Consider the following 12,518-nt stretch of genomic DNA (forward strand, 5'->3'; position numbering starts at 1 on the left):
TGTAAATCGGCAACTCATTATGCAGATGCAAGCCTAACAAACAACTTCCTGAGAGCATGTTGCGTTTGGATAGCGAGACCTTTGCGTACAAATGTTAGGGCCAGTTTCTCAAGCAGTCATTCTGGACACCCTCCCCAGAGTACATAGGGACCGCTCTAGATTGGGTTGTTCTTTTTGAGTGGATAAATTCTGCCACATGCCATTTACACAATAATGGTGGATTAATACCAGACCATCCAGACAACATTCCACATTGTTCTGTGATGCTTCCACCATACTCCACTATTAGTAGTAGTAGTAGTAGTAGTAGAGAGGAGCGTGGGAACGCAATGCTTAGAGATGATGGAGTTGTCGTCTGGAGGGCGGCAGGTTCCCCCACCCCTAGAAATGGCTGAGATTCCTGTGACAAAAAGAACCAGGGTCCATTTACCTTCAGGATCTTATGCTGAGAACTCAGGGCTCCATATCTGTTCATGGAATCTTGCTAGAAGGAAAAAGTGACAAGCACAACTGTCAGTAACCAAAATGACCGAAAGCGGTTAATAATAATAATAATAATAATAATTTTTATTTATACCCCACCCTCCCCAGCAAGAGCTGGGCTCAGGGCAGCTAACAACAGTAAAAATTACAGTAAAAACATAATAAAGGTAAGGGGACCCCTGACCATTAGGTCCAGTGATGGCCGACTATGGGGTTGCGGTGCCCATCTCGCTTTATTGGTCAAGGGAGCCGGCCAGCATGACTAAGATGCTTCTGGTGAACCAGAGCAGCGCACGGAAACACCGTTTACCTTCCCGCTGGAGCGGTACCTATTTATCTACTTGCACTTTGACGTGCTTTCGAACTGCTAGGTTGGCAGGAGCAGGGACCAAGCAACGGGAGCTCACTCCGTCACGGGGATTTGAACTACCGACCTTCTGATCGGCAAGTCCTAGGCTCTGTGGTTTAACCCACAGTGCCACCCGCGTTGAAAAACAACCAATTTTATTACCCAGCACAGCGGTGGCGGTCTTCTTGGTGGTGGCACACCAGCTGCAGAACACTCTCTCCCCTCCTCAAAGATCCTATTTTGTCTAGTCTGAAGTGCCAATTAAAAACAAACCACTTCATCTAGGTCTTTGGTGACAAGGGAGCTGTGAGGAAACAAGGCCAGCTGCACTGGCATACCCCGGGCTTTTTTTCCCCCCAGCCGGAACTTGCCGGAACTTTGTTCCAGCACCTCTCAGGTGGGAACAATGGCCATTCTAAGAGAACGAGGGAGGTGTTCAGGGCAAGTTTTGGCACAATTTTTTTCTGGAAAAATAACACTTAGACATACTGTTGCAAGGAACGATTGGGAGTGGAGGTTATGATGTGGAGAATTTAAATTTTGTCTTACATTATTAGATTTGAGGGTTTACTGAATATATGGGTGAAAATTGTGTTCATTTAAAAACGCTGGTAGCATTCAGATAAATTCAACAGTGTAAATAAGTTCTGAGGGATGTAAACAATGGTTTACTGAATGGCTTGTAAAATATGCAGGGATGTGTGGTATGCAAAATTAACCACGGAAAGAGAAGAAGGGAAGTCATTGATTGTTTAAATAAATATTTTGAAATGTAAATCAGAAAATTTAATTGCATATATATGCAAGAGATGCGGGTGGCGCTGTGGGTTAAACCGCAGAGCCTAGTGCTTGCCGATCAGAAGGTCGGCAGTTTGAATCCCCATGACGGGGTGAGCTCCCATTGCTCGGTCCCTGCTCCTGCCAACCTAGCAGTTCGAAAGCATGTCAAAGTGCAAGTAGATGAATAGGTACCGCTCCAGCAGGAAGGTAAACGGCATTTCCGTGCGCTGCTCTGGTTCGCCAGAAGCGGCATAGTCATGCTTGCCACATGACCCAGAAGCTGTACGCCAGCTCCCTCAGCCAGTAAAGCGAGATGAGCACCGCAACCCGAGTCATCTGCGATTGGACCTAACGGTCAGGGGTCCCTTTACCTCCCTATCTATCCATCCATCCATCCATCCATCCATCCATCCATCCATCCATCCATATATGGATTTAATCCAGTGCAATGAAAAAGCATGTACAGTTAATATTATTAATAAAGGATAGTAAATATTATTTTCAAAGGATCAATAATATTGATAAAAGATATTATTCCTTTGTATATGTGTGCCCCCTTCTCCCTCACTTTCACCCCTCCCTCTCTTATTCCCCCAACCCTCTCTCATCCCTTCTGTCTCTACCCTGTCTCTCCCTTCCCCTCTCTCACCCCCTCTTTCTTTTCTTCCCTTCCCTCTCCCTCCCCCCTTTTACCCCTCCTTCCCTCCCTTTCCCTCCCTTTCAACCCCTTCTACCCCTCTCCACCCCACCTCCCTCTCACACCCACAGAGGATTCTAATTTCACCCACCTTTTCTTTGTTGAGGGCTTCTTGAGCTTCTAACTTGTAGACTAAAAAATCTAAAAGGGGGTTAAGAGGGAGAACAATCAGGGAAATTATTGAGACGGAATTTACTAGAATCTGGTTTACATTTGAAGGAGGAAGCTGTTTAAAAGCCTGTGAACCTAATAGGAAGGAATGTGACCACTATTAATTTTTTTTTTTAAGAAATCCCTGGAAAAGCAATTAACTAGAAATCCAAAGTTTAAAAATGCAGAAGCCTATCCTCCATCGTATTTCAGAAAAGAATTTAAAGTGGAACCCGTGTCTGAAAGGAGCACCAGTGGAACACTCTGTGTTGCTGACAATAACAATTGTTTGTACTCACATACACACATATATATTAGGCAGCCTAGCGGGATTTTAGTCTAAGAAGAAGAAGAATCATGCTATACAATGCAGTATAATCCAGCATGACTGATGGCCCGGGATGCTGGGAGTTCTAGTACAAGATTTCCCATCCCTGCTGTCTAAAACCCCTCAATTATGACCAAAAATCCTTCGCACTTTTTCTCCAATCGTCAAGTGGCGATTAGCCACCCAGCGCACACAGCACAGAAGCCCACATCTTTATCCAAGATAATTAGAGATCACTTGCAGCCCTCTCAGAAACGCTCCCAAGAAGAACAACTGCTATATTGATCTTTTGCAAAAACTCTGAGACACAAGAGTCGAGTCAGCCTTTTAATAAATGCTTATTTCTTTTCTAGCAGGGCAATGCGGCTGAGCGCTGGGGCACCATCACAAAACCCCAGAGGTTTGGGAATGAAGGCTGCAACAGAGGAAATGATGGTAGCTCAGTGATGCAGCCTTTGAACGGCACACAGGAGGTGCCAGGTTCGATCCCTGCTGCCTGTCTGTGTGGACAATACTGAGCTAGATGGGTTGGCAACTTTGGTCTGGCAAAATACAGGACAGGGTGGGGGAATTGCATACCCCGTTAAGTGTCCCAGACCAGGACATCCTGTTTTTTATTGTGAGAGCACGGTGGCCATTTTGGTTGCCACGATCTCACACGGTTTCGTGGTGAAATTCCCCCTCCCCCAAAATTGTCAGGGCTGCAATTTCGTGCAGTGCCCCCAAACATGCATTTGTGGGTGCTGTGTGTGAAAAAGTGCTTTTTTGGACTGGGAAAACAAGATGCTCATGGCAACCAAAATGGCCACCTCGCTCTCACAGCAAAAAATGGCAAGATGGCGTTCCGGATTTTGGCTTCAAAGTGTTTGGAGGGTATGGGAGAGAGGCAGAGAGAGAGAATCAGCAAAATGGAAATACAGGACAAACTGCCTCCTGTACTGAATCAATATAAGACATAGCATTTTACATTGAAACATGGGACAATCCTGTATTATATAGGACAGGAGGAAACCTTAGCATGGGACAATGGTCAGACTCAGCATGGGGCAGTTTCAGTGTTCCTGACAAGGCTCATAGCTTAGTGCTACAGCATCCATTTTGCTAGGGCTGCCATACGTCCGGGAAATGTAATTTTGTTCCCAAAAAAACCCTCAACATTATTATTTTTTTGGATTTTCACTTAAAAAACAATTAAGCATTGATTGAATTAAAACACACACATACACCTATTAGAACCATACTGATAATTACAATAAAAACAGTGCCAAGCCTTTCATTAAAAGCAGGCAGTTCCCCAAAGCCTGTTGGAAAACGAAGAGTTTTCACCTGCCGGCGGAAAGACAAGAAGGAGGGAGCCAATCTAGCTTCCTGAGGGAGGAGTTACAGCATTTGGGAGCAGCCACTGAAAAGGCCCTTTCCAAAGCAGCGTATTCTGCTGTTTTGAGGAAACGCCTCTTCGAATTTACTTCAGGCAAAACCCCCACAACCTTACCTTCTTTTGTTTTCTTGTGTTCCCCTCGTTCTTTCTGCAAGGATCGTTCTAGCCGTGATCTGTGTTCGTAAACAACTGAGGGGGAGAGAAGGAGAAGGAAAGAAAAACCAATATGAAGCGGCAAAACTTCACAACACCCGCCCTCTACCCAAGTGATTTTCAGATGAGGATTTAAAAACAAACAAATAAACCTGGGTTCTGTGCCAAGCTCAGGTTGTCAGCATAAAGGATGCAAATGGAACAAGCCTGCTTGGTGTCTCTGTGTTATTTATCCTGCCATTTCCCCCGCTTTATCTACTATATATTTAAAATACAGTGGTACCTCAGGTTACATACGCTTCAGGCTACAGACTCCCCTAACCCAGAAATAGTACCTCGGGTTAAGAACTTTGCTTCAGGATGAGAACAGAAATTGCGCAGCAGCGGCACGACAGCAGCAGGAGACCCCATTAGCTAAAGTGGTGCTTCAGGTTAAGAACAGTTACAGGTTAAGAACGGACCTCCGGAACGAATTAAGTACGTAACCAGAGGTACCACTGTAGGTGTTTGTTAACTAGGCATTTGACAACTCACTGGGATATCGTAACCATATTTTTGCATGGCGGTTCCTGAGATCGTGGATAACCTTCCCTTTGCTTCTAGTCTGTAAACGTTGTAAATGTTCCTTGTTTTATTTTTCCATCCCGATTTTGTTGCATTATAGCTCTAAAGTTGCCCCTCATGTGGTAACACTGGGAAAGCACATCAGAACAACTAATAGAGCAGAATGACGTGCGGACGGCCTGGTATAAATCAACCGCTGATGCACTATTGTTGCAGCTATGACACATTGCAGCCAACACACTGGGATACGGGGTCATTCTGGAGGGTCCCATATTCAAAGGTTGCCCTGATCTTCCTGCCATCCAAAGAAAGAGCGAAACAATATATTACTTTATTTATTCCTTTAAAGAGGGGAGGGTGGGGAGGAATAAGCGTTGCTCACGACACATCCAACCAAAATGGCATTCTTTCAGGTCATAAATGTCTCAAGGCAAGGACATTTGTGTGTCTCCCTGCCCCCCCCTGCCCCCTGCCCCCCCCCCCAAAATCACAGCCAGAGGCCCAGGAAATACAAGAACACTCAGCGTGATGGAGGCAAACAAGCCAAACCTAGCATGCTAGAGGAAGGGAGGGCAAAATATGAACAAAAATAGTTTAAAATCTGCATTTGATGTGACAGATGAGTTCCTTCTCTCTCCCTCTCCTTTCTTTCTTTCTTTCTTTCTTTGATCAAGAAAGAACAAGTACAAGGCTCCAGTTGATTTCTCGCTGCTGAGTGAAAAGGACCTCCAGGCATCCCTTTCAACCTTCATGGATGTTTAACAATGACTTTTAATGCACTTTTAAAGGCACTTGGAACCCTACCGAGCAGCGGGCTTTCTGGTGAGGGGGGTGGGGAAAAGCCAAGCCCAAGATCTCGTTCTCTGATGAAGCCTCCATGGATTTGGGCGGTAAGACACAGAGCTCTGTTTTGGACTAAGTTACATGGGGGAGAGGTGGACCCATTTCTATGGTGATCCAACTGACAGCTATACACTGCAATTGCACCCGTATTCTGGAGTTCCAAGTGGCAACAAGGGAGATGCTTCTTTTGGGTTGCAAAACGACCAGGGAAGGCATATATACATGATTGAAGGGAACAGGTACGAAGGGCAGGCACAAAGCCGAAGCAGCAGTACGCTGAGGACTAGGAACATGTGCCGTTTATAATGCAGAAGCTGAGATTCTCAGGAAGCTGCTTTTATAGCAGCCAAATTCTGTGGCTTTTTTGCATTCCACCCCACATGCATATCCCACCAATTTCACATGTGCCTGAGGGCACTTTCTGTAATGTCACCCTCTAGGATTTTAGGGGGGGGGGGGGAATCACCGCTGTCCTTTTTCTGTCTGTCCACCTATCTGTGCCCCAAATAGGAGAGAGGTATATATTTGTTTCTGCCCCCTCACAGGTGCCTCAGAACGGACCTGCCTTGCAAGGAAGGATGTATTTTGAGCCGCATACCACAGAGTCTCGCCAGGCACAACGTGACAGGATATGAACAAGTCCTCTGAGAATTTATCCCAGCTCACACTAAAGATTTCTTACGCCCAACGAACCGTCCGCATAATATAACCGCCTGCCTTCCACTCTCCTCTCTGGATTTCACAAACTCTCCTTCAATGTAAAGAGAGTTAGACTCTCAAGCTAAGCTGAAATCACTCCCAGGGTTTCCCCTCAGAGTATTCTCTTCTATGTACAGCTAAAAAAGAGCCACAGACATTTGGGTGGGGGTCAGTGAAATGTGCAAAGGGTGTTTAATTTTTGAAAAGTTGGGGGGGGGGAATTCTGAGGAATTAACTCTTGTGAGAAATTTCGGCCTCTATAATATTTGATGCAACAAACACTCTTGTTAGTTTAGAGTTAAGACTCTTGGACTGAAGGAAGCCACAAGGATAGAGAGGAACACTAGGAGAAGCCAAGGTCTGAGCCCATCGCTCCTTCTACTAGATTAAAACATAATGGGCAGGATCCACACCTGAAATTTCCCACTGTATCCGCAGGTGGTGAAATGCAGCAGGAGGTTGTTGTTAACAAATACTCTCCATGGAAGGTTGAAGCTCCAGAATATATTTTTGCTTTTAACTGGGGTGGGTGTAAGCTGAGAAGTTTTGGAGCAGTTCTAGGCTAGATCTTGAAAAGGCACAGCGATGACATTGTCTGTTTGGCTAGCCAGTTTATCCAAGATGATCTTTCCGGGAACAGAACCCTAACCCAACGCAGAAGAGGAGGGTAATAGTTAGGTGACAGTGGCTTTTTGGGCTAGCGGGTGGGGAACCTCCAGCCTGGAGACCAGTTTTCCCAAACCACACCTGCCTGTGCATCCCTTTGGTGGAGTTCAATACTGCTGGGGTGGGCAGGTGTGGAGGACTCCCTGGTCCTCAGTGGGGTAACTGTGCCCCTGAAGGACCAGGTGTGCAGCCTGGGAGTCATCTTGGACTCACAGCTGACCATGGAGATGCAGGTCAATTCTGTGTCCAGGGCAGCTGTCTCCCAGCTCCATCTGGTACGCAGGCTGAGACCCTACCTGACCGTGTCTCACCAGAGTGGTGCATGCTCTGGTTATTTCCCGCTTTGACTACTGCAATGCACTCTATGTGAGGCTACCTTTGAAGGTGACCCGGAAACTACAATTAATCCAGAATGCGGCAGCTAAACTGGTGATGAAGTGGCCATCGAGACCATATAACACTGGTCCTGAAAGACGTACATTGGCTCCCAGTATGTTTCTGAGCACAATTCAAAGTGTTGGTGCTGACCATTAAAGCAGTAAACAGCCTAAGCCCAGTATACCTGAAGGAGGGTCTCCACCCCTATTGTTCTGCCTGGTCACTGAGGCCCAGCTCTGAGGGCCTTCTGGCGGTTCCCTCACTGCGAGAGGCCAAGTTACAGGGAACCAGGCAGAGGGTCTTCTCAGTAGTGGCGCCCGCCCTGTGGAACGCCCTCCCACCAGATGTCAAGGAAATAAACAACTATCTGACTTTTAGAAGACATCTGAAGGCAGCCCTGTTTAGGGAAGTTTTTAATGTTTCATATTTTATCACTATTATTATTATTATTATTATTATTATTATTATTATTCTGTTGGAAGCTGCCCAGAGTGGCTGGGGAAACCCAGCCAGATGGGCAGGGTATGTCTGCAAATAAAAAAATAATAATACTGTTCAATACTGCTGAATGTGCCAATGAAGCAGACCCCTTGAGCCAGCAGGATTGAACCCTCTGCTCATCAGCCTGTGTGTGTAAAGTTCAATCCTCCTATGTGGTGCTTCACTAACACCTCCCCCCCCCCCGGTCAACTTTGATGGGGGGGTGGGGACTGCCCAACTCTCAGTCAGCCACATGAGATGATGTTTGAGAGGTTCCTCCAAGTATGAGGAACCTTTGCCCCTCCAGACATTGCTGAACCACAACTCCCATCTCCCCTGACCATTGGCTATTCTAGCTAAGGCTGATGGGAGTTGTAGTTCAGCAACATCTGAGGGACCAAGGTTTTCACCCCACGCCTGCTCTGACTACTACCCCACACTGCCCTGTCTTTCTAGGCACCAAGGCAGATAACTGAACAGAGCAAAAATAAGGATGTGAGGAGGGGGCAGGAGGCTCCAAGAGGCAGAGAACTGCAGAACTATGAGCTGAGCTGGCTGCTGTCCCATCCAGCCATTACGAGCAGCTACTAAAACGCCTCTTTAAAAAATCCCCCAGGAGCAATAACTTGCAGAGAGAGCTTCTTCTCTTTGTTAACGTTTCCAGCAAGGCAGATGTGCCAGCAGGCTTCAGTGTGGAGAAATAACCATTCCCGCAGGCTTTCCGCAGAATTTAAGAACATTCCTCTCTCTCTCTCTCTTGTTGTCTGTTTGCCATTTTGGAAGTGATCTCTAAGGGAAGAGAGGGGGAAAATACACTTTGCCAGCCAGCTAAGAGCTGATTTACACACTCAGAAAAAAAAGGGTGATGTATCTATCCCTGGAGTGAACCAATTCAAAATTCGAGGAAACATCGGAAGCTGCCTTATATTGAGTCAAACCCTTGGTTCATTCAGAGTAGTGTTGTCTACACTGACTGGCAGCACCTCTTTAGGATTTCAGGTGGGAGGGGATCGAACCTGGGACCTTCTGCATACAAACCAGGCACTCTGCCCCTGAGCCACACAGGGGTGAGGGGCACATGCCAGTTGCCATCCTGTTAAGATGCGGCAATGATGGTCAAGGGAGTTTGACAGAAGGGGATTAAACCCAGTCATGGAACAATCTCTTAGGGGAAAATCATTCCCTCTTGCGCTTGTGTGTGTGTGAGAGAGAGAGAGAGAGAAGGGAGAATGCCTTCTGCAATTTTTAAAAGCCCTTTTAAGATATGCCTGTATATCCTTTGCATGCTGCCCAATAGGACCTGGAATAAATGGTTCTGTTTCAGGTACCTGCGTAACCCAGCATACATTTCAAGCATGTGACTTCCCCCAAAGAATCCTGGGAGCTGTAGTTTGAATCCTGGGAGCTGTAGAACTGCTTCTCTGGGATGGCTAAAGTACGAATCCCAGGATCCTTTGGGGGGAAGCCATGGGCTTTAAATGTGCCCCAGTCATGCCTGCCTCCAGATCTGCCTGCCCACTGTTTGCATTAAAAATGTTCAGTGTTCATGGAGCTTTTTAAAAGGCTGAGGAGGTGTTTTGGGGATTTTTTGCACCCTTAAGTCTGCTTGCTTTTAAAGGGTCATGTGTTAGAGGGTGTCTCGAACCTCTACCAATTTCACTCTTCTCCCAAGTCTGCTGCGATTCCCTTTATATTTCTCAACAGCCCTGTTTTGATTGGCACTCAGCAGCCGAGTTTGCTATTCAAGGGAGATTTTATCTGTATGTGACTTATGCACACACAGAGAGAAACCATTTATACTTCTTTCTTCTTCCATGCTTCTAAGATTTTTGCCCCCAACCGCAGCTCAAACATTTTTCGAGCTCGTCTCTGCCAGGGCTTTTCGTCAAGCTTGGTCTGGACGATGGGATTAGAAGACCTTTGAGGGTCTCTCTCTCTCTCCCCTGCTCCACAGTTCTATTCTAGAAAAGTGTAGCCAGCTGGGAAAGCAGAGCGGGCATCTCTAGCCGTAATTACCAGAACTGGCGCTCGGCCAGAATGCCAGAGCTCACGGCCGGGCCCCAAGCAAAGCATGCAGAAAAAACATTTAGAAACCCTTTGGATATCAGATGGAGGGCTGGAAAGGAATGCAGGAACTTGTCTTACACCAAGCCAGACCTTTGGCCCATGGAGCTCAGTACTGTCAGCACGGGCTGGCAGCAGCTCCCTAGGCTTTCGGGACCAAGACCTTGCTTTGCTTTTAAAGGAAGTGGCAGACCCTGAAAATGGGGGCGGGAGGGGGGGAGGTAAGTAAGGAACCAGTCTCCCAGGCCTGCACTACATGCATTTGGCAAAGCCCAAAACAGCAAAGCGTGGAATACTGTATTGGCCTGAATATAAGCCTCACTTTCCCCCCAAATTCCAACCATGAAAAGTTAAAGAGCGGCTTATATTCGCGACCTTATGGTATGCAGTCAGGAGCCTGCGACAAACAGCGCCAGGGGCGCAGCAAGACCACACCTGCCCCATGCATAGTTCCCCATCCTCTCCCCCAAGGCCAGGAAGGGAGAGAGCGAGGAAGAGAAAAGGCCGTCGGCAATTTTAAAGGTCAGCTTATATTCAGGTGCAGCTTATATTCAGGCCAATACGGCATATTCCTTGCAGAAATCAGAAATCAATCCCCGCCTTCCCTTTCCCACACCAGGAAAACTGTTGCCAAACATTTGATCAGGCCTGGATGAGAACCCTGCCAAGAGGCAGGCAGGAAGGGCGGAATCTGCCAAGCAGCTGGATCCAGTCCCAGAGACCACCAGTTACCCGTCAATCCGGCAGCAGCGAGGAGGGGACATTTTGCTATAACATAAGAATGTCCCTCCTTTGGACATGAGCTCCGAGTTCAGTAACTGCAAGTTTCTGAAGAATGCCTGCATGCGAGTTGGAAGCAGGGAAGAGATAATGAAAAACAAACAGTGTGCTGCTTCTGGTGTGTTTAAAGCTCCTTCCTGAACTCTCCAGCTGGTCCTTCCAGACTAATAGCCAGCGCATGGTGTCAGGAGAAGCTATTTGCCTTTTGATCCCAGGGGGCGAGCTCTGGAGTTGACACCAGCAGAACAGCAACGCTGTTTGTTGTCTGTGTTGTGATTCTGCATCCCTGGTGACCTCAGGTTTTTCGAGCAGCAAAAGGCCTGGTCTCTCAAACCCTGAAGAGCATAATGAGCAAGCCTCCTAAATTGGATTTCCCTGACCTGGTCCCCTCCAGAAGTTCTGAATGACATACAATTCCCATCAGCCCCCAGGTGGCATGGCCAATAGTCATTCAATGAGTCTGGTATCATGAACAAAAATAACAGGGGAAGTCTATGGTGCCAGGGTCATTCCACTGGCATTTCCCGCCCTCCTCACTGGTCTTCCCTGATGTTTTCCTTTGGCGTTTCCCTGATGGGCAGCCAAACCCACCAGTGACCTCTAAGGCAGCATTTCCCAACCTTGGGCCTCCAGCTGTTTTTGGACTACAACTCCCATCATCCTTAGCTAGCAAGACCAGTGGTCAGGGATGATGGGAATTGTAGTTCAAAAACGGCTGGAGGCCCAAGGTTGGGAAACGCTGCCTAAGGCATCAGAGTGGAGCCCAAGTTTAGTGCTCGGTTCCATGTTACCATGTTTTTCACTCTATAAGACACACGAGACCACAAGACGCACCTAGTTTTTGGAGGAGGAAAACAAGAAAAAAAATATTCTGAATCTCAGAAGCCAGAACAGCAAGAGGGGTCACTGTGCAGTGAAAGCAGCAATCCCTCTTGCTGTTCTGGCTTCTGTGATAGCTGCGCAGCCTGCATTCGCTCCATAAGATGCACACACATTTCCCCTTTTTAGGAGGGAAAAGGTGAGTCTTATAGAGCAAAAAATACAGTATTTGCTTCCAGGAAAAAGTAACTTGGAAACGAGCGCCGAAGTCACGCGACTTTCTGCTATATTTCTGGAAGTGGTTTTTACGTCTTGCGAAAGCTCAGGTGTGATGCGGAAATCAGCAGCTGGGCAAATGGTATAAACTGCCCTTTGACCGCAGCCTAAGACTATTAAGCCTGGAATCTAAAATCACCTAGATGCACCAAGTTTGTCAGCAAATATGGTGATAAACTTAGATAGCTCAAAGCTCACCCACCGCCAACGGTTAGAAACACCCATGTAGGGCAGGACTATCGGTGAAGAGGCATGATGATCGTTTGATGGAGCTTCCAGGTCAATCAGACCTGGGGAACCTGTGGTCGTACAGAGCTCCCAGCATCCTAAGGACAGGCCTTCTAGCTGTGGCTGATGGGAGGTGGAGTCCAACATCTGTGGGTCCACAGGTTCCCTACCATAGATGTACATACACTTCTGAGCACCACAAGGTGGGACACAAAACAGGAAAGAGGAACCTGCACTGGCTGCCTATTAGCCACCAAGTCAGTTTTAAGGTTCTGCTATTTGCATGCAAAGCCTTAAATAAATCTGGACCAGGTTCCCTGAGAAACCATGCTCCCTTCCACTGTTCAGTGAGGGCACTGTGGTCAGCAAATGCGATCTGGTTAGTTTTGCCATGGCCTGTTGA

The 12,518-nt window shown here is 47.1% G+C and overlaps 2 protein-coding genes across 4 annotated transcripts in view; both read right to left on the reverse strand.

Moving 5' to 3' along the window:
* CDK11B (cyclin dependent kinase 11B) overlaps positions 1-12,518 on the reverse strand; it is a 235,201-nt gene that overhangs the window by 71,939 nt on the left and 150,744 nt on the right. The gene's annotated exons all lie outside the window — the stretch shown is intronic.
* Positions 1-12,518, reverse strand: part of LOC310850754 (uncharacterized protein) — a 41,338-nt gene that overhangs the window by 26,851 nt on the left and 1,969 nt on the right. For 2 of the 3 annotated variants that reach the window (XM_083752656.1, XM_083752657.1), the window contains exons 2-4: positions 4,280-4,354; positions 2,401-2,450; positions 431-484 (exon numbers count right to left, since the gene is read on the reverse strand). In XM_083752656.1, coding sequence (XP_083608782.1) covers positions 431-484; positions 2,401-2,450; positions 4,280-4,354 — 179 coding nt within the window. Of the gene's footprint in view, positions 1-430; positions 485-2,400; positions 2,451-4,279; positions 4,355-4,852; positions 7,072-12,518 lie in introns of those variants that run through there. The other variant, XM_083752658.1, reaches the window with a different exon arrangement.

The sequence above is a fragment of the Podarcis gaigeae genome, assembly GCF_964106915.1.
Source record: "Podarcis gaigeae genome assembly, chromosome: 8".
NCBI classification, from domain to species: domain Eukaryota; kingdom Metazoa; phylum Chordata; class Lepidosauria; order Squamata; family Lacertidae; genus Podarcis; species Podarcis gaigeae.